We start from the raw sequence: 22144 nt of genomic DNA, 5'->3' as shown, positions 1-22144 counted from the left end.
GATCCCGGGAAAGCGGGCTCTCTCATTGGACAATCCGGATCGGGAGAATCCAAAGTGCGGGGGGGGTTGTGATGGGATGTCGTAGACGTAGAGCAGGATTACAGAGTGGATATCCGGGCCAGGATTAGAACCCAAAAAGTGGTAACATAAGTAATCTTCTGATTATTTACTTACAAAATTATGCGTCTGCCTATCCTGCGTCTTAGAGTAATTGGACTGGCCCAACCTCCTCCGGGGAGCAGTAGAGTGCTGTCCGCATAGAGAGTCCTCTTACGTAGAAAGCGTGGGAAAAGAGTGTCGCGGGGGAAGCTGGGAAACTCCGTCGTCGGCCACCATCTTGCTTTCCTTTAACCGGCTGTGACCGTGGATTAGAGCAATCTTGAGCCATGAAGCTGCTAAGCAGAGCCGGGTCTTTTTCGGTGAGCACAGCCGGTGGGCTTGGGGAAAGGTTGGGGAGCAGTTTGTCAGCATGTCAGGTGATACGGGCCGGTGGTGCTTGGTTTGGAGTTTCGGGGCCTTGGGCTTCCGTCTGCCCTTCAGCCGAATTCTGCGGGCCAAGTGGGCTGCAAGCTGAGTGGGTCGCGCATTGGAGGCCCAGCTCGTGCTACGAGCAGAAGAGACCTAACGCCGGAAAACCTGAAAAGGAGAGGGAAAGAGCTTGAGAGTGGAGGTGAAGTGACTCCGTGGAGAGACCTCTGAAGGTCACTGCTGCACTTGGCGTGCGGGAGGAGACAGCGAGTCCTGGGGGGAAAGGAGGCCGGCGAGTACCTAGCCCTCCACCCTTACCCTGTCAGCCCCGGCCCCTGCTTCTTAGTGTATCACGGAGCATCAGTTTCCCCAACGGTTAAGTTGAGCTTATGAGTAAAATGTTAAGGAAGAAATAAGCAAATTGCCGTACAGTGCTTATCACTGTGCCTGAAACTTATTACGGTGCCCCAGCAGTATAACGTTTCTTGATGTTAGAGAATTCTAGGAGGGGCTCAGGGTCAGCCCTCGGGAGCCGCTTAAGACTTCTCATTCAACCCAGACAAAACAGAGCCGTCACTTGGGGAAGACTCCTCAAATGTCAGCGTGCTATCACTGTGGAGTGGAGGTTATCATCAGGGGAAGTGAGGAACACTTTTAAAAATCTCAGGTGGGCGGGGCCCCTGGGTGGCTCAGTCGGTTAAGCACCGAGTTTGGCTCAGGTCATGGTCTCTCGGTCGGTCCGTGAGTTGGAGCCCGGCGTAGGGCTCTGTGCTGACAGCTCAGAGCCTGGAGCCTGCTTCAGATTCTGTGTCTCTCCATCTCTCGGTCCCTGCCCTGCTCATGCTCTGTGTCTCTCTGTCTCTCAATAATAAATAAACGTTATAAAAAAAAAAAAAAACTGAGGCGGGCAAGGTTTGCTGCCAGGGAATACTTGGTAGTTTCTGCATACATTTTTGGTTATAATACCCTTTGGGGGAACGTACCTGGCATCTAGAGGCCAGAAGTGCTGCTAAATTCCTACAGTGCGCAAACACATTCCCCCACAACAAAAAATTAGCCCAAGATGCAGGTAGAATCTGGTTACTAGATAACCTAGTAACCTGCTAGAGAGTGGTGAAGAAGAACAGGGAATGGAGTTTCCCTGTGCCTAATGTTTAAATAGATATACTGTGGATATATAAAGGGCTGCCATTTAGACTACAATATCACCTAAATTACCCTTCCTGGCACACCTAGACAAACCAGTAATTAACAACTCTGAGAGCAGCCTAGTTAAACTAGCAAAACACCCCAAAATCTCCTCCATTCCATCCATCCCCACTTTCCAGTAGATGAAAGTACTCAAAGGTAACAGAACTGGAGAGGACTAATGTAAACAAATTGCAGTAAACTTGAAAACAATTAATGTTCCCAATTATATCACTTACTTTACAGAAGAATAAGTTTATACATATTTGGTTATTAACGTAATCTAGTAATTGCATGACAATTACGAGGATAATTCTTTGCAACTGATTTGAATGGGACCAATTAAGGACGGTACATAATCATCAAAGCTGTTTCTTGAGGTAAAAGCACCTAAATCTCCCTTAACAGTGGAACTATAGATTATTCATACTTGAATAGCTATGAAAATCGAAAACCAAAATCACAAGTAGAATTAAACGTACCACACCCAGCAAACGAAATTGATAGTAAAACAAAGCTCATTGTAATTTATAATTAAAAAGTACTAATAACAAGTGAAAACTAGGAATCAACTTAGTACAGCACTGATGTTGAATATGTAACAGCCCTTCAGGATATCATAGAGGAGGGGCATTGCAGCCTCTGATGGGAGTCCTCAGGAAACTCCAGCAGTATGTGCATTTGGTTTTGGGATAACATCTCTGCTGATAACCTCAGGAACCTAAAGATGAATATTATAGCAGTGTATATCATTTGACAAAAAAAACAAAGTTATGCATTTTGGATCCATTATCCAGCATTTAAGAGGACCCTTTTACCTTTCCAGTGGCTGCATATAATAAACTGACAATCTGCTGTAGCTGAAGCTATTGTTAATTGCAGGATGGTCAAGATTTATATTAGGCGAAGAAATAAAACTCTTGGTTGTGTGGTCCTACAGTAGCACGCAAGACAGTGAAGATACTGTGGAAAATATCGGGGGCTTGGAGGAATTTTCCTTGGTATACTCTCTTTTTTAAAGGTTACTAAAATGATCATGGAGATGAAGTCACTTCCCTTGGGAAGTAGGCTAAAATGAGATTCTCTGAGCAGATAAGGAAAACAGTAATGCTGACATCAATAAAAGGGTATGGATGTGGCAGTCCCACACCTTTTCAAAAAAAATTCCAAAGCATTAGAGCCAGGAAGAACCACCTGAAGCTTTAATAGGATGGTTATAAGAAAAAAGATGGCTAAAAGGGAAAAGAAAATACAGTAGTTCTTTACATTTTAAAAAATGAGCATTGGGGTGCCTGGGTAGCTCATTCAGTTAAGCATCCAACTTCGGCTCCAGTCATCTCACAGCTAGTGGGTTCGAGCCCCGCATCAGGCTCTGTGCTGACAGTGCAGAGCCTGGAGCCTGCTTTGGATTCTGTGTCTCCCTCTATCTCTGCCCCTCCCCTGCTTATGCTCTGTTGCTCTCAAAAATAAATAAATGTGAAAAAAATTATTAAAAAAAAATGAGCACATAGGATTAGGTATTCCTTCAGGCTCTACACAAATAGAGATTTAAGAGACAGTAATACTAAGTTAATCAGCCAAATCCTCCCATGAAGTTATTTTATCACTGGACACCTGTTCCTTGGGCACACCAGAATATAGGACATTGTTCTTGAAAGAAATCTGGGTAACCTGTCTTTTTTTGTGTTTAGAGGTTTTATTCCCTGAAAGTTGCTCCCAAAGTGAAGACCACAGCTGCCCCTGCAGGAGTGCCTCCACTTCCTCAGGACCTTGAGGTTAGTCCCACTGAGTTGCTCACTGAAACCCATACATGCCTTACTGTCTTTGGTAATATGAAAACATTGATCACATCTTACTTTATTTTAAATACAGTTTACCAAGTTACCAAATGGCTTAGTGATTGCTTCTCTGGAAAACTATGCTCCTGCATCACGAATTGGTTTGTTCATTAAAGCAGGCAGTAGATATGAGGACTCCAACAACTTGGGAACCTCTCATTTGCTTCGTCTTGCATCCAGTTTGGTAAGCGTCTTTACTGCCTCACTTTGTTCAGAAATGCTATAGTATCATGGTCTTACAGAAAAGAAGTATAGTGGTAGCACCTGGGTGGCTCAGTTAATTAAGCATCCAACCCTTGATCTCAGCTCAGGTCTTCATCTCAGTTGTGAGTTCAAGCCCCACGTTGGGCTCTGTGCTAGGTGTGAAGCCTACTTAAAAAAATACATAAGTAAAACAAACAGAAAAGAAAAGAAACACTATAGTGTACTTTTGGCAAATTTTAAAAGGATCTGCTATTTAGGTAAAGTTCTTTTTGAGTCTAATGACAACCAGACATTAGATTGTGATACAGTGTGATGTTTGGCAGTAAAAAATTACTAAATACGGTTGTTGTTTCTTTTTCCAGACTACAAAAGGAGCTTCATCTTTCAAGATAACCCGTGGAATTGAAGCAGTTGGTGGTAAATTAAGGTATGTTAAAAATAAGTAATAAGAGGGGCGCCTGGTGGCTTGGTCAGTTAAGCGTCCGACTTCGGCTCAGGTCATGATCTCACGGTCCATGAGTTTGAGCCCCGCGTCAGGCTTTATGCTGACAGCTCAGAGCCTGGAGCCTGTTTCAGATTCTGTGTCTCCCTCTCTCTCTGCCCCTCCCCTGTTCATGCTCTGTCCGTCTCTGTCTCAAAAATAAATAAACGTTAAAAAATTTTTTTTAAATGAGTAATAAGAAACGATGAGAACACCAGAAAATACTCAACTGTAAGAGAACTTTTCTATCTTATCAAGGTGATTAAGGATTTGTGAAGACACAAGAAGAAGGCTAATCAATTTGACAACATCAAAATGTAAAACATCTTTATGACTTAAAGTAAAAATTCAAGTAACTGGCAGTAAATATTTGCAACATAAACACGGAAATTATTATTTGGAAAAATAAAGAACTACAAATTAGGAGAGGACAAGCAAAATAGGAAATGGATGGACAAAGGATAGGAACAGTCTATTCCCAGAGTAGGAACCCAGAAACACTGATCTTTACTTATAATCGACAGTGTCATGCCGTTACCTGTCAGATTTATAAAAGGTCTTGGCAGTGTTAAGAGGGAGAATCTCTTCTACAGTTAGTGGAATAAACTGATACAAGTACTTAGGAAAGAATCAACAAATATCTAGTAATACTGAAAATGAGCATATCTTACAGTCCAAGTTTTTAATCCACATGCACAAAGACTGGAAACAATCTAAATGCCATCTTCAGGGAAATGGATAAATAAAGTATAGTCTAGTGATATGGGACTAGTATACAGCAGTTAAGGAATGAACTAGATTATTCTAGTTAAATGTTTTGTGGAGAAACAACAGATATTTTTAAGGTATCATTTTAAAAACAATACATAGTGCTTACCATTGTGTTTGTCTCTAGAGTGGGAAAGAAGGAGTGAAAGAGTTAGCCAGAGAAGGGTACAAAGAGATCTTCAACTTTAATTGCCATTTTTTTTTAGTTAGGGTAAAGTATACATAATTTACTGCTTTAAGTGTACAGGTCTTTGGCATGAAGTGGCTTTAGGAAACCATCACTACTATACATCTCCAGGTTGTTTTTTTTTGTTCCCCAACTGAAACGCTCTAGCTATTAAACACTAACTCTCCTTCTGTCTTTGGCCACCCCTTATAGTGACCATTCTATGTTGTATGGTTTAGAGTTCTCTAGGTTCCTCCTAAAAGCAGAATCATGATATTTGTTCTTTCTGATTTCTGATTTCACGTAGTTTAATGTCTTCAAGGTGCATCCATGTGTAACATGTCAAGATTTCCTTCCTTTAAAGACTTTTTAAAATATTTCAAGCTTTAGTTGACGAATATGTGTGCTTTTACACTTCAGAATAAGTTTTCCAAAGGAATTTGTTGATTTAACAAAGATATAAGGAAGCCTTATTCTTCTGATTTAGATAATTCATTGTAATTTATTTCTGATTCAGTGTGACTTCAACCAGGGAAAACATGGCCTACACTGTGGAATGTCTGCGAGATGATGTGTAAGTATCTGCATGTGCTGAGGACATCTGCTATTAAAGAAATCCTAAGCTGCTCAGTTCTTATCCTTTTTAATGTGGCGTTATGACCTCTGGTTTTGGTCACAAACTATAGAACGCTATGCTTACCACAAGGCCTAAAACTTAATATAGAGAGCATTACATTTATGTAGAATGGACTTTGGTTTTAAATTTTTGACCTGAAACTCTTACCTTGATGTCTTCTATAGTGATATTCTAATGGAGTTCCTGCTCAATGTCACCACAGCCCCAGAATTTCGTCGTTGGGAAGTAGCTGACCTTCAGTCTCAGCTAAGGATTGACAAAGCTGTGGCTTTTCAGAATCCACAGGCTCGTAAGTATATTTTCAGATCACATTCAGTTGCTTCTAAGATACTGGGTTTTTGAGGAAAAAAATTGCTGTTGAAATTTTCTTCTGCTTGAGTTTATAAATAACTTTTCCAAAAATTTGTCTAGTTTCTTAACTGTGTTCTTTTGTTTCTAAACATTTATGTTGTTGATTATTTTTCATCTTTGATGGTATGTAAATTAACCATAGAATCCCTGTTTTAGTATTTAGAATCCAGTGTTTTTTCAGTAGTTTGCTTACACCAAACCGAGCAACAGTTCGTAATTGGTGCTGCTATTATTGTTTAGCCAATTCACCTTTACTAGATGTTTCCAAAGGAAGCAACTTATTTTTTTTTTTTTTTAACTTTTTTGGTGTTCGTATTTTGTGTTTATATGATAACTGTCGACAAGTGTGACTAGCAAAACAAATACGTAAACAAGCAGCACTGACTCTTGGAAGTCACACAGCTTCGGCAGGAGCAGAAGCGTGCGGGTGGACCACTCGGGTCTAAGCAGGTGACCAGCTGCAGGGGCTCAGCATGGGATGCGCTTCACTCAGAACGCAAGCCTGTCAGTGTCTGGAACGTATGAGAGCTTGGTTTATGTTAGCTAATACTATGTTGGTGATACTGTTTTACAAAGGAGTATGGTCTTCATTACTCTGGACCTCCACCAAAGAAATAGATGGCCTGTAAGTCATCTTTTCTACAATTTTCTATTTCTTCCCTGCTGTTAGTGAGGTTCCAGCCTTCATCCTTTCTATCTGAACAGTTATTGCTGTCTCCTGGCTGGTGTCTGCCCCCAGGTCTACATCTTCGTCCATCTCCCACATTGCCATCAAGCGATCCTTCATGAAAACCGTTTAAAGGCTTCTCAGTCTCTGTTGCATAAAGTTCAGACTCTTCAACTTAGCATGTGTGATAACTTTCACCATCTGACCCCTGCCTACCTCCATCGCTTTTTGTTGTATCTTCTTCCCCTCCCAACTGCATTTCCCCTTTGAATCTGTTATCCTACTGGATGCTTTTGTCTGTTTTCTCTGCCTGAAATGCCACTCCCTAATCATTCTCCTGGGAAACACCTACTCCTTATGTAAGACTCATCCTGGATTTTACTTCTGGTGCTCCTTCCTGATTCCCACTGCCCTTCCCTTGTGCCCCTGCTGCTTTTTTCACATCCTGCTGACATCAGCTTCATCATGCTTTCACAGTTTTTCCTCTCAACATTTTGAGGGCAGGCATTGTGTCTTACTCATGTCTCTATTTCCAGCACCTAACACAGTGCCTGGCATAGAGAAATTGCCCAAATAATGAGCAAATGAAAGGGACATACCTCGAAGACACTGACTGAAGCAGGAAAGCAAGAACAGTGCCAGTCACCAGTGAGGAGTGCAGTTTGACCTCCGAGAGCTAGTAAGATGACTTAACACTGGCACTTTCATACCTCTTTTTAACCTGACAACTCCTCATTACTTAGAGAGCCTCGGAGTAAAATTCAGGTAAATGACTTATCCAAGATCACATGGCATGTTGGTAGCAGAGCTATAACTCAATTCAGACTTGCTGAAACCCAGACCATTCATTATAGTTTCCAGACGATACCAGGTAGATGAGAGAAGTGATCAGGTGGACCCCGTGATGTAGAAGCTGCTTTCACATAATTTCTTGCTTTTCTCAGCACATTCAACTGGCAGAATTTTAAAATTCAAGCCTTAATCTTAACACTTGAATGCCATAAGGTGACCAAAATTGTAGTCTCATTGCTTTCCAGGTTCTGAAAATGTTGACTTTATTTGAATTGTATTTCCACAAGTGCTTCTTTACTTATTTTACAGGTGTCATTGAAAATTTGCATGCTGCAGCTTACCGAAATGCCTTGGCTAATTCCCTGTATTGCCCTGATTATAGGATTGGAAAAGTGACACCAGATGAGGTACTGATAAAACACATTACCTTTTACAGTGTGCTTCTTTTCACTGCCATTTCAGGTTTGTTAATTTTTCTTTTCATCTTCAAATTTAAAAAATTCACCTCCTGGCTTTTTTTTTTTTCCATCAGCTTGGCTTTTTAACTAAAATTCTATCTGAACAATTTTTACAGCTTTTAACTTAAAGTTTTGAATCACAAAAGGAATATATGAATTTCAGAAAAATCCAGAACAAGTGAAAAAGAAAACATTTCACATACCTAAGGTCACTGAATGTTAACTGCCTAGATATATTTTCCTCTAGACCTTTCTCTGTTTACATGTGTCTTTTTAAAGCAGTATTTAAATGTTAAATTTAGTAATCTTGTGACCAAAAGTCTTCTTTAACTCCTCTGAATAGGCAGATAGGAATGAACCCGTATCACTTCCCATCCCTCGTTAGCCTGCTTACTAGCTCATTCGCCTCCTCCAGCACACTGACCTCACTTTGCTGGCAGTACAGACTTGCCTCATGTCACAGCCGTATGTATAACCTAAAACTTCACTTCTAAAATGTGAAACTGAAACCTTGAGTATCAAACCTGCAAGTGTAGATATGCATATATAATCTTAATTTCCTACTCCTTCCATCCCCCCCCAAATTTTTTTTATCAAAAGATATTAAGAGAAAAATTTGCAAAAGAAAGAGAAGTGGGAACTATTAATATTCGCAAAGTATATGTAACTTGGAAATTAAGGTTTTATTCTTTCATTTCTGGTTAGCCACTAGAGCAAACTGAATTGTATATTCTATCCCTTTACTCTTTTATTTCCTGGTTAGAAAACCATCCACTTATCAATCAACAGTTTAATGCCTACCATTCATATGGCACTTTAAAAAAAAATTATAACTGATATGATCCAACTTAAATGCTAAGCATTTTTCATAAGACTGGCCGTCAGTGAGTTTTGAAATTTTTCAGAAGTCAATTTCACCCATGTGAAAATATATTATTAAGATAACTAAAAGAATATATAGAGCAAAACATCTACAAGAATGTCAACTGTAACATTGCTTATAATTGTGAAAAATAAGACACAAGTTAAATACCCAACTTTCTGGGACTGAATAACTCACTTAGTTATCTGTAGAATGGACTTATTCAGTCATCCAAAAATATTGATATGGAAAAATTCCATAGCATATTATCAAGTGAAGAAAAGACAATTTACAAATAGGGATATACCATAGGGTCCCAATTTTAGAAAATAAAGTGTGTGTGTGTTGTGTGTGTGTGTGTGTGTGTGTGTGTGTGTGTCTGTGTGTCTGTCTGTCTGTCTGTCTGTCTCCTGGGCAAGATGTTAACCATGGTTATCTCAAAATTATTAGCATTTTTAATTGTGTCCTTCAAGGAAATTCTAAAGAAATTGGTGGTAGACTACCTTGAGCAATGGCAGCATTCAGTAGAAAAAATATATATATATATGACTTTCCAGGGTGATTCCAGAGATTTAAGCACCATTGGCTTTAGGGCATAAATTGTGGTAACTTGATTCAGTCTCATTACCTTAGCCTAGTGATTCTTAACATTATGACCCATTCCCAGGGAACTTTTTTTAGCCAATTTCTTATACCCAGTATTTTTAATATCATAGATACACTCTGTGTTTATATATGTATACATATATATATTTGTATTCTATATATGAAAGGATTAAAATGTTTTTCTTGCCCCCAGGAGCCAATTTTCAGTCCCTTGGGAGCAATAGTGGGCCTTTTGAGAGTATGTTTTAGCCCTACTTTTGTATGTTAGGTCTCAATAATATAAACCAGTGATTCGCACATCTCACTGATCTCAGATCACCTGGGGATTCATTGGATGGACAGATGGTTGGTTGGTTTTAAATCAAGATTCTCATTCCACATTGAATCTAGTATATCAGTTTGTAGAGTGGGCCTAGGAATGGGGTGGGGGTCAGAGACAGTGACAGTGTTTGTTTTTGTTTTTTAAGCTCCAGCTAATTTTGTTATCCAGGTTGGAAACCCTGATATAGACTGTAATCTCCTGACAAGGAACCCTTCAAAGATGGGTGTGAAGGATATAGGAGGGATATGGTGATATAACTGTTAGCCCTACGGTAGAATGTTCGTGGTACCTTATTACTGTCTATAAAGAGACAAAAGAAATCTGATGCACATCTGCTAAAATCATCTTATAATAAAAATCATAAACTTAGTCTCATTTTTTTTCAAGTTCAAGCCACTGTGTGCTCTGATTTTTTCAGGCCTTTTTTAATTCCTTTTTTTCAGTACAGATTTATTGAGATATAATTCATGTACTGTATAGTTCACCTACTTAAAGTGCACAGTTCGGTGGTTTTCATTATGTTCATAGTTCTGTAACCATCATCACGTTAAGTTCTAGTTCTGAATTTCAGCAATAGTTTTAAAAATTAAATCCGTATTAAAAAAAATTAAATCTGTATAATTCACCACTAGGTAGTTCACTACAGCAGCCTTTAAGCCTGAGTTTTTATTTTCTCTTGCGCTGCAGTTTTAATTGTTAGTGTTTTGTATTTCTACCTATATAACCTCATAAATGTTTTTAACTTCCTCAGTTACATAACTATGTGCAGAACCATTTTACAAGTGCGAGAATGGCTTTGATCGGACTTGGTAAGTTGGGAATTGCTTGCAGGTCAGTTTGTTTCCTTAAGAACAGTAACTAATTGGGGCGCCTGGGTGGCTCAGTCGGTTGAGCGTCTGACTTCAGCTCAGGTCATGATCTCGTGGTTCATGAGTTCCAGCCCTGCATCGGGCTTTGTGCTCATAGCTCGGACCCTGGAGCCTGCTTCAGATTCTGTGTCTCTCTTTCTATTTCTCCCCCACTCGCACTCTGCCTCTCTTTCTCAAAAATAAATAAATATTAAAAAAAAATTTTTTTTTAAAGAACAGTAACTAATTATGTGAGCACATGATTGAATGAAATTTGATAACTCAGTCCTCTGTTTATGTTTACAGTCCTCAGGCACTATGTGATGGGATTTTAATTCTCAGGTTGTTTTGTTTTAGAAAGCAGAATTCAACATTTATGTAAAAAAAATTACAGTATTTGAAAAATCTTTGACAAAGGACAAATGTCTCTGAGCAAAGAGCTTTAAAAGTATTTTTGTTTTGGTTTTTAAAGATGTATAATATAATTGATAATAGGCAAAGGGCACGAACAAACAAGTCATGGGGAAAATGTTTGTATATATGTGTATATGGCCAATTACTGTAAAAAAAATAGCCTCACTAGTAGTTAAAAGCTTCTAACCTGTGACATTGGCAAAAATTAAAAGATTGACACCACCCAGTATTAACCAAGGTATGGAGAAATAGGCACTCTTAAAAATTGTTGGTGGAAGCATAAACTGGTCCATTTTTGGAGGTCTCTTTAAATATATTAAAATTCTAAATGTTGACAGCTTTAGACCCAACAATTTTATTTTTAAGCATTTATCATACAAAAACAGTTGGTCAAGTTTACAAAACAGTTGCACAAGGATATTATTTGCAATATTGGGTTTTTTTGTTCATTTGTTTTATAAATAACACTTTAATAGAGGTATCATTCACATACCATAAAATCCACCTTTTTAAAGCGTATGATTCCATGGGGTTTATTATATTCAGAGAGTACTATGACTATTAACACTGCATAATTTCAGAACATTGTCATTATCCCCAAGAGAGGCTATATTTATTAGCAGTCACTCCCCTGTTCTACCTCCTCGCCTTTGACAACTGCTAATCTACTTCCTGTCTCTGTAGAATTGACTTGTCTGGACATTTCATATAAATAAAATCTCATAATATGTAGCCTTTTGTAGCTGGCTTTTTTTCAGTTAACATAGTGTTCTCAAAGTCCATCCCTATTGTAATGTACCAATGTTCCATTCCCTCTTCTAGCTAAAAAATATTCTATTATCACTTTTTGTTCATCCATTCATCACTTGGACATTTGAGTTGTTTTCACCTTTTGGCTATTGTAAATATAAATATTCATGTATAAGTTTTTGTTATATGCCTGTTTTTAATTCTTTGGGGTATATTATTAGAAGTAAAATTGCCAAGACATATGGTAAGTGTTTAACCATCTGAGGAACTGCCAGACTGTTTTCTGTGGCAGTTGAACCATTTTAGTGTTTCCACCAACAAGTGCACAAGGGTTCCAATAACTACACTTTCTCACCAACACTTATTATTATCTGTCTTTTTCATTATGACCATCCTTGTGCGTGTGAAGTGGTGTCTCATTGTGGTTTTGGTTTGCATCTCCCTAATGACTAAGCACATTGAACATCTGTTTTTGTGCTTTGGGGCCATTTGTATATCTTCTTTGGGGAAATATATATTCAGGTCCTCTGCCCATTTTTTAGTTGGGCTGTTTGGTTTTTTTATCGTTGAGTTGTAAGAGTCTTTATTCTGGATACTAAATCCTTATCAGATATGTGATTTGCAAACATTCTTCCCCATTCTGTGGGTTCTTTTCACTCTCTTGAAAGTGTTCTTTGATGCACAATGCAATATTGTTTTTAAAAAGTTTTTTTTTTAATGTTTATTCATTTTTGAGAGAGGGAGAAAGTGAACAGGGGAGGAGCAGAGAGAGAGGGAGACAGAATCAGAAGCAGCCTCCAGGCTCTGAGCTGTCAGCACAGAGCCCAACACGGGGCTCGAACTCACAAGCCAGGAGATCATGACCTGAGCTGAAGTTGGACGCCCAACCGACTGAGCCACACAGGCACCCCTGCAATATTGTTTTAATAGCCAACTATTGGAAACAGTCCATCAAAAAGGAATTGATTAAATAAATGGTGGTACATCCATAAAATGGAATTTTTTATAACCATTAAATGTTTGCTGTAAACCACTCACTTAGATCTAAATTACAAAAGACAAGTTAGAAATAATATGAATAGAGTAACACCATTTTAAAAAAAAAGGAAAATGATAATATTCATATATGTGTAGTAAAAAGTTCTAGATGAGTATATAGTAAAGTATAAGTGGCATCTCAGGGAGGGTAGCATTTTGGGAGCGTACTCTTGTTTTCTTTACTGTTTTTTTCTATAAAAACTTGAATTGTACAGTCATGTATTTAAAAGAGGTATTTTACAATTGTGTTTTAGAAATGATGGTTCTAGCTTGGTTTTGTTTCTGTTGAAATAGGTGTGAGTCATCCTGTTCTAAAGCAAGTTGCTGAACAGTTTCTCAACATGAGGGGTGGGCTTGGTTTACCTAGTACAAAGGCCAGATATCGTGGAGGTAAGTAAGCATTTTGTTCTGTTAGGACTAATTTATCAGAAGGATGTTCCACATCAGAATAGCATATTGGTGTGGGATAGGCCTGATTAGTTACCACCAAACAGACTCCGTGTGGAAGGAAGGGAATAGATTGGTTGGGTGTTGTGTATTAAACATGTTGTGTATGTGTGCGTGCACGCTGTGGGGAGAGCAGAATGACATGCTAAGAGCACCAGGCCACAGGAAAGTTTAATTTCAGTGAGTTAATACTGTGTTGTAGAGAATACAGAATAAAACCTGTGGGAAACAAGCCCCTTTCTTCGTCACTCTCCTTACATGGCACCAGGTGAAATCCGAGAGCAGAACGGAGACAGCCTCGTCCATGCTGCCCTTGTAGCAGAAAGTGCTACAACAGGAAGTGCAGAAGCAAATGCATTTAGTGTTCTCCAGTATGTCCTTGGTGCTGGACCACACGTCAAGAGGGGCAGCAATGCTACCAGCTCTCTATACCAGGCCGTTGCCAAGGGAGTTCACCAGCCATTTGATGTGAGTCTGAATAGTCAGTATCTCTCCTTTTGTTTTTAAAGGGTCAGTGTGTATGATGTAGTCCTGTTAATCTGCTCTTCAAATAAAATCTTTGTAAAGTTGAAGAGATAGCCAGGCTTGAGTTTAGTTCCTTAGAGGATCTAACTAAAAACTTACTGTCTTTTCAATTATATTCTAGTGTAGAAAGAAGTAAATGCTTAAAAAGTGAGAGATTCACACTTCAGTTCCCTTTATTTTTTTTTAATGTTTATTTTTTGAGAGAGAGAGAGAGAGCGCGAGCGCACAGGGGAGGGGCAGAGACAGAGGGAGACACAGAATCCGAAGCAGGCTGCAGGCTCTGAGCAGTCAGCACAGAGCCCAATGGGGGACTCAAACTCACAGACCATGAGTTCATGACCCGAGCTGAATGAAGTCTGATGCTTAACCGACTGAGCCACCCCGGTGCCCCAGTTCTTTGAAGTTTTAGATATTAAACATTTTCCTAGATTCTAATTAGTCTTTCTTCTAGATTTTCTTCTGTCCCCTTGTGTTCTTATGGCTACTTTGTGAATTTCACTGCACTTTCCAACCAAAGGTACAACATATACACTAAGAAACAGTTTATGGACCCACCGCTCCAGATTGAGATTAAGTTAAAATAGAAAAATTATGACATTTAATTTTAACGAAAAGCCATGTTCCTCTCAAACACACCTTTTATAACAGTGAGGAAAGTGCTAAAGCTTTCAAAGTAATGATACTTCAAATCAAGAGAATGTAAAATGTCAGCCAACAAACTGTTATGTAATGAGCACCCCTTGTTTGCCCGGTGCAATACCCCACATGACCTTCAACAAAAGCGTTTAAGAGGCAGTAAATGTACTGAATTTTAGGACTAAATATTGGTCGTGATTTTACAACAGTATATGGCACAAGTAGATAATCTTTGGCCATATGACACTTAAGAGTGGAATTAAAATCAGTGGTGTCAACACAAAATGAACCAACCTTTTAGAGTCCAAAAGTAGGAAAGAGTTTTATTGGAGCTCCAAGTTAGGACAGCTGCCCAGGAAACATGCTCTTCACAGGGAAGAAAGTGCTCCAGAGAATGAACAGTTTTTACAGGGTTATATACTTTTTACGTCCTTTGAAAGCTCTGAAGATTGTAGGTTCTCATTCAGGCAGGAATCACAATTTTACTGTAAAGAAACGCAGGAGTCTGAGCACTGATTGTTATCTCCTGGACAACATGGTTTTCCTTTAGGCTACTCATTCACAAAGTAGATATAAAGTGCGTGTGTGGTAGGCCATAAACCACGCTTTCGATTTGAACAAAGTTTATGATATGCAGTCCTGTTGACTCAGAAAGAAATCTAAAATGATTTCCCTGTATATCAGGCCTTCAGAGCGTTTTTCTCTCTTAAGTGATAGTTTTTAAACCTTTTTTTTTTTTAATCCCATATAGTTCCCCAACTGCAATGCCCAACACAAAAATTTTCACTTTTAAAAAATTTTTTGAATGCCCCCTTGACATTGAAAGCCTTGGAATCTTCTGTACAAAGCCTTTGGTGTTCCCTGGAGCACAGTTTGAAAACCATTATCTTAAATTAGTTCTAAATTAAATTATAGCTGCTACTTTTTAAATTTCTTCTACATGTCATCTCTCCTCATTCATGGTCTATTCTGGGTTTTTTTTCTTCATACTTACTCTTCACGATTGAATGTTAATGATGCTTTTGGGTGGCTGGAGTTTAATTCTAATCCAGTGACATAATTTAACAGAAATTCCTACTTCAGCATTTGGCCAGAAATTTGGGGTATGAATAAGATAGTCTCAAAATTGTAATTAAACTTCAGGTAATTAAAGAGCATTTCTTCTTGTGGTGCCTGAGTGGCTTAGTACTTTGGTGTCCGACTCTTGATTTTGGCTCAGGTCATGATCTCACAGTTTGTGGGTTTGAACCCAGTGTTTGAGCCTGTGCCATTTGTGTGAAGCCTGCTTGGGATTTTCTCTGCCCACCTCTCTGTCTGCCTTTCCCCCACTTGCACCCATGCTCTCTCTCTCTCAAAAATAAACTTTAAATTAAAAAAAAATCCTCTCTTCTTATGCTTTATATTGGCCAAGTCAGTGGTTCTCAAATTTTAACATACATAAGAGTCATCTGGAATTATTTTTAAAATGTGGCCTTCCAGATTGCATCTACAGGGATCTGGGTGAGTGAATCTGTTGTAGAAACCTGAAAGTCTTTTTTTTTTTTTTAATATGAAATTTATTGTCAAATTGGCTTCCATATAACACCCAGTGCTCATCCCAACAGATGCCCTCCTCAATGCCCATCACCCACTTTCCCCTCCCTCCTACCCCCCATCAACCCTCAGTTTATTCTCAGTTTTTAAGAGTCTCTTATGGTTTGGCTCCCTCCCTAACTTTTTTTTTCCCCTTCCCCTCCCCCATGGTCTTCTGTTAAGTTTCTCAGGATCCACATAAGAGTGAAACCATATGGTATCTGTCTTTCTCTGTATGACTTATTTCACTTAGCATAACACTGTCCAATTCCATCCACATTGCTACAAAAGGCCATATTTCATTCTTTCTCATTGCCAGGTAGTATTCCATTGTATTTATAAGCCACAACTTCTTTATCCATTCATCAGTTGATGGACATTTAGGCTCTTTCCATAATTTGGCTATTGTTGAAAGTGCTGCTATAAACTTTGGGGTACAAGTGCCCCTATGCATCAGCACTCCTGTATCCCTTGGGTAAATTCCTAGCAGTGCTATTGCTGGGTCATAGGGTAGATCTATTTTTAGGAACCTCCACACTATTTTCCAGAGCGGCTGCACCAGTTTGCATTCCCACCAACAGTGCAAGAGGGTTCCTGTTTCTCCACATCCTCACCAGCATCTATAGTCCCTGATTTGTTCATTTTAGCCACTCTGACTGCATGAGGTGATATCTCAGTGTTGTTTTGATTTGTATTTCCCTGATGAGGAGCGACGTTGAGCATCTTTTCATGTGCCTGTTGGCCATCTGGAGGTCTTCTTTAGAGAAGTGTCTATTCATGTTTTCTGCCCATTTCTTCACTGGATTATTTGTTTTTCAGGTGTAGAGTTTGGTGAGTTCTTTATAGATTTTTGGATCCTAGCCCTTTGTCCAGTGTGTTATTTGCAAATATCTTTTCCCATTCTGTTGGTTGCCTTTTAGTTTTGTTGATTGTTTCCTTTGCTGTGCAGAAGCTTTTTATCTTCATGAGGTCCCAATAGTTCATTTTTCCTTTTAATCCCTTGCCTTTGGAGATGTGTCAAGTAAGAAATTGTTGCGGCTGAGATCAGAGAGGTTTTTTCCTTCTTTCTCCTCTAGGGTTTTGATGGTTTCCTGTCTCATATTCAGGTCCTTCATCCATTTTGAGTTTATTTTTGTGAATGGTGTAAGAAAGTGGTCTGGTTTCATTCTTCTGCATGTGGCTGTCCAATTCTCCCAGCACCATTTGTTAAAGAGACTGTCTTTTTTCCATTGGATATTCTTTCCTGCTTTGTCAAAGATGAGTTGGCCATACTTTTGTGGGTCCAATTCTGGAGTCTCTATTCCATTGGTCTGTGTGTCTGTTTTTGTGCCAATACTGTGCTGATTTGATGATTACAGCTTTATAGTGGAGGCTAAAGTCTGGGATTGTGATGCCTCCAGCTTTGGTCTTCTTCTTCATGATTACTTTGGCTATTCGGGGTCTTTGTGGTTCCATACAAATTTTAGGATTGCTTGTTCTAGCTTCGAGAAGAATGCTGGTGCATTTTTGATTGGGATTGGATTGAATGTTTAGATTGCTTTGGGTAGTATTGACATTTTAACAATATTTATTCTTCCAATCCATGAGCACGGAATGTTTTTCCATTTCTTTGTATCTTCTTCAGTTTCCTTCATAAGCTTTCTATATTTTTCAGCATACAGATCTTTTACATCTTTGGTTAGGTTTATTCCTAGGTATTTTATGCTGCTTGGTGCAATTGTGAATGGGATCAGTTTCTTTATTTGTCTTTCTGTTGCTCCATTATTAGTGTACAAGAATGCAACTGATTTCTCTACATTAATTTTGTACCCTGCGACTTTGCTGAATTCATGTGTCAGTTCTAGCAGACTTTTGGTGGAGTCTATCGGGTTTTCCATGTATAATATCATGTCATCTGCAAAAAGTGAAAGAAAGCTTGACTTCTTCATCTTTGCCAATTTTGATGCCTTTGATTTCCTTTTGTCATCTGATTGCTGATGCTAGAACTTCCAACACTATGTTAAACACCATGGTGAGAGTGGACATCCCTGTCGTGTTCCTCATCTCAGGGGGAAAGTTTTTCCCCATTGAGGAAGATATTAGCTGTGGGCTTTTCATAAATGGTTTTTATGATCTTTAAGTGTGTTCCTTCTATCCCAACTTTCTCAAGGGGTTTTATTAAGAACGGATGCTGAATTTTCTCAAATGCTTTTTCTGCATCGATTGACAGGATTGTATGGTTCTTTTCTTTTATTAATGTGATGTATCACATTGATTTGCCAATGTTGAACCAGCCCTGCATCCCAGGAATGAATCCCACGTGATCATGGTGAATAATTCTTTTTATGTGCTGTTGAATTCGATTTGCTAGTAGCTTATTGAGAATTTTTGCATCCATATTCATTAGGGATATTGGCCTATAGTTCTCTTTTTTTGCTGGGTCTCTGTCTGGTTTGGGAATCAAAGTACTGCTGGCTTCATAGAATGAGTCTGGAAGTTTTCCTTCCCTTTCTATTTTTTGGAACAGCTTGAGAAGGATAGGTATTATCTCTGCTTTAAATGTCTGGTAGAATTCCCCAGGGAAGCCATCTGGTCCAGGACTCTTATTTGTTGGGAGATTTTTGATGATTGATTCAATTTCTTCGCTGGTTGTGGGTCTGTTCAAGTTTTCTATTTCTTCCTGTTTGAGTTTTGGAAGTGTATGGGTGCTTAGGAATTTGTCCATTTCTTCCAGGTTGTCCAATTTGTTGGCATATAATTTTTCCTAGTATTCCCTGATAATTGCTTGTATTTCTGAGGGATTGGTTGTAATAATTCCTTTTTCATTCATGATTTTATCTATTTGGGTATTCTCCCTTTTCTTTTTGAGAAGCCTGGTTAGAGGTTTATCAATTTTGTTTATTTTTTCAAAAAACCAACTCTTGGTTTCATTGATCTGCTCTGCAGGTTTTTTTAGATTCTGTATTATCTATTTCTGCTCTGATCTTTATTATTTCTCTTCTTGTGCTGGGTTTGGGGTATCTTTGCTGTTCTGCTTCTATTTCCTTTAGGTGTGCTGTTGGATTTTGTATTTGGGATTTTTCTTGTTTCTTGAGATAGGCCTGGATTGCAATGTATTTTCCTCTCAGGACTGCCTTCGCTGCATCCCAAAGCGTTTGGTGTTGTATTTTCATTTTCATTTGTTTCCATATATTTTTTAATTTCTTCTCCAATTGCCTGGTTGACCATTGGTTCTTTACCAGGGTGTTCTTTAACCTCCATGCTTTTGGAGGTTTTCCAGACTGTTTCCTGTGGTTGACTTCAAGTTTCATAGCATTGTGGCCTGAAAGTGTGCATGGTATGATGTCAAGTCTTTTATACTTATTAAGGGCTGTTTTATGACCCAGTATGTGATCTATCTTGGAGAGTGTTCCATGTGCACTCAAGAAGAAAGTATATTCTGTTGCTTTGGGATGCAGAGTTCTAAATATATCTGTCAAGTTCATCTGATCCAATGTATCATTTAGGGCCCTTGTTTCTTTATTGATCCTGTGTCTAGATGATCTATCCATTGTTGTAAGTGGGGTATTAAAGTCCCCTGCAATTACCACATTCTTATCAATAAGGTTGCTTATGTTTGTGATTAATTGTTTTATATATTTGGGGGCTCCCGTATTCGGTGCATAGACATTTCTAATTGTTAGCTCTTCCTGATGGAAAGACCCAGTAATTATTATATAATGCCCTTCTTCATCTCTTGTTACAGCCTTAAATTTAAAATCTAGTTTGTTTGATATAAGTATCTACTCCAGCTTTCTTTTGACTTCCAGTAGCATGACAGATAATTCTCCATCCCCTCACTTTCAATCTGAAGGTGTCCTCAGGTCTAAAATGAGTCTCTTGTAGACAGCAAATAGATGGGTCTTGTTTTTTTATCCATTCTGATACCCTATGTCTTTTGGTTGGCACATTTAGTACATTTACATTCAGTGTTATTATTGAAAGATAGGGGTTTAGAGTCATTGTGATGTCTGTAGGTTTCATGCTTGTAGTGAGGTCTCTGGTACTTTGTGGTCCTTGCAACATTTCACTCACAGAATCCCCCTTAGGATCTCTTGTAGAGCTGGTTTAGTGATGATGAATTCCGTCAGTTTTTGTTTGTTTGGGAAAACCTTTATCTCTCCTTCTATTCTGAATGAAAGACTTGCTGGATAAAGGATTCTTGGCTGCATATTTTTTTTTTCTGTTCATCACATTGAAGATTTTCTGCCATTCCTTTCTGACCTGCCGAGTTTCAGTAGATAGGTCTGATACTACCCTTACGTGTCTGCCTTTGTAAGTTAGGGCTTTTGTGTCCCTAGCTGCTTTCAGAATTATCTATTTATCCTTGTATTTTGCCAGTTTGACTATGATATGTCATGCGGAAGATCAATTCAAGTTACGTCTGAAGGGAGTTCTCTGTGCCTCTTGGATTTCAATGTCTGTTTCCTTCCCCAGATCAGGGAAGTTCTCAGCTATGATTTGTTCAAGTACACCTTCAGCCCCTTTCTCTTTTCTTCTTCTGGAATTCCTATGATACAGATAATTGTTCTGTTTAATTGCATCACTTAGTTCTCTAATTCTCCCCTCACACTCCTGGATTTTTTATCTCTTTTTCTCAGCTTCCTCTTTTTCCATAATTTTATCTTCTAATTCACCTATTCTCTCCTTTGCCTCCTCAGTCCGTGCTATGGCCGCCTCTGTTTTATTTTGCACCTCATATATAGCATTTTTTAGTTCCTCATAACTCTTTTTTAGTCCCTTGGTCTCTGTAGGAATAGATTCTCTGCTGTCCTGTATGCTTTTTTTCAAGCGCAGCGATTAATCTTATGACCATTATTCTAAATTCTTGTTCTGTTATATTGCTTAAATCGTTTTTGATCAATTCATTAGCTGTCGCTACTTCCTGGAGTTTCTTTTGAGGAGAATTCTTCTGTTTTGTCATTTTGGGTAGTCCCTGCGGTGGCTCCAAACTGCAGGGCACTTTCCCTGTGCTGTCCGGAGTAACTTGTGTTGGTGGCGGGGCCATAGTCAGACCAGATGTCTGCCCCCATTCCACCCCTGGGGCCACAGTCAGATCAGCGTGTACCTTATCTTCCCCTCTTCCAGGGGCAGGCCTCTCTGTGGAGTGGTGTGGTCCCTGTCTGGGCTGCTTGCACACTGCCAGGCTTCTGGTGCTGCTTTGATGGGATCTGGCCAAGGATGTATTAGGGTGGATCCGCAAGGTGTACAGGGGCGGGAGGGGCAGGCTTAGCTCTGCCGTCTGTGGCCCCCTGCGGGAGGGGCCCTGCAGCACCAGGAGGGAGGCAGGCCCATCAGAGGGATGGATACACAGAAGCACAACGTTGGGCATTTGCGCGGTGCAAGCAAGTTTGGTGACGTGAACTGGTTCCCTTTGGAATTTTGGCTGGGGGATGGGACAGGGAAATGGCGCTTGCCAGAGCCTTTGTTCCCCCACCAAGCTCTGTCCTTCCGGGGCTCAACAACTCTCCCTCCCAGTGTCTTCTCGCCATTCCCGTTCTCTGAGAGCAGAGCTGTTGACTTTTAACGTTCGAAATGTTAAGTCTCGCTGGCTGTCAGAACTCACGGAGTCCGGCCCCTCCGCTTTTGCAAGCCAGACTTCAGGGGCTCTGCCTTGCCCAATGGGCTGCCCCTCCACCGCCGCAGCTCCCTCCCACTAGTCCGTGTAGCACACACCGCCTCTCCACCCTTCCTACCCTCTTCCGTGGGCCACTTGTCTACACTTAGCTCTGGAGAGCCCCTTCTGCTAGTCTTCCGGCGGTTTTCTGGGTTATTTAGGCAGATGTGGGTGGAATCTAAGCAGTCAGCAGGACGCGGTGAGCCCAGTGTCCTCCTATGCTGCCATCTTCCTCTATCCTGAAAGTCTGTATTTTTATTTTTTTTTTAAAATTTTTTTTTCAACGTTTTTTATTTATTTTTGGGACAGAGAGAGACAGAGCATGAACGGGGGAGGGGCAGAGAGAGAGGGAGACACAGAATCGGAAACAGGCTCCAGGCTCCGAGCCATCAGCCCAGAGCCTGACGCGGGGCTCGAACTCACGGACCGCGAGATCGTGACCTGGCTGAAGTCGGATGCTTAACCAACTGC

General features: G+C 39.7%; 1 protein-coding gene across 1 annotated transcript in view; it reads left to right on the top strand.

The window, feature by feature from the left end:
• Positions 1–292: 292 nt before the first annotated feature.
• The window catches only part of LOC122210107 (cytochrome b-c1 complex subunit 2, mitochondrial), a 30771-nt gene continuing 8919 nt past the window's right edge, over positions 293–22144 (top strand). Inside the window, exons 1-10 of the mRNA XM_042922585.1 lie at positions 293–419; positions 3348–3431; positions 3529–3678; positions 4061–4125; positions 5631–5687; positions 5915–6039; positions 7870–7967; positions 10560–10617; positions 13153–13248; positions 13574–13773. Coding sequence (XP_042778519.1) covers positions 387–419; positions 3348–3431; positions 3529–3678; positions 4061–4125; positions 5631–5687; positions 5915–6039; positions 7870–7967; positions 10560–10617; positions 13153–13248; positions 13574–13773 — 966 coding nt within the window. The 5' untranslated portion in view covers positions 293–386. The remainder of the gene's footprint in view (positions 420–3347; positions 3432–3528; positions 3679–4060; positions 4126–5630; positions 5688–5914; positions 6040–7869; positions 7968–10559; positions 10618–13152; positions 13249–13573; positions 13774–22144) is intronic.

The sequence above is a fragment of the Panthera leo genome, chromosome E3 (assembly GCF_018350215.1).
Source record: "Panthera leo isolate Ple1 chromosome E3, P.leo_Ple1_pat1.1, whole genome shotgun sequence".
NCBI lineage: Eukaryota > Metazoa > Chordata > Mammalia > Carnivora > Felidae > Panthera > Panthera leo.
Note: the sequence above shows the minus strand (reverse complement) of the source record. Positions and strands in the feature narration are given on the sequence as shown.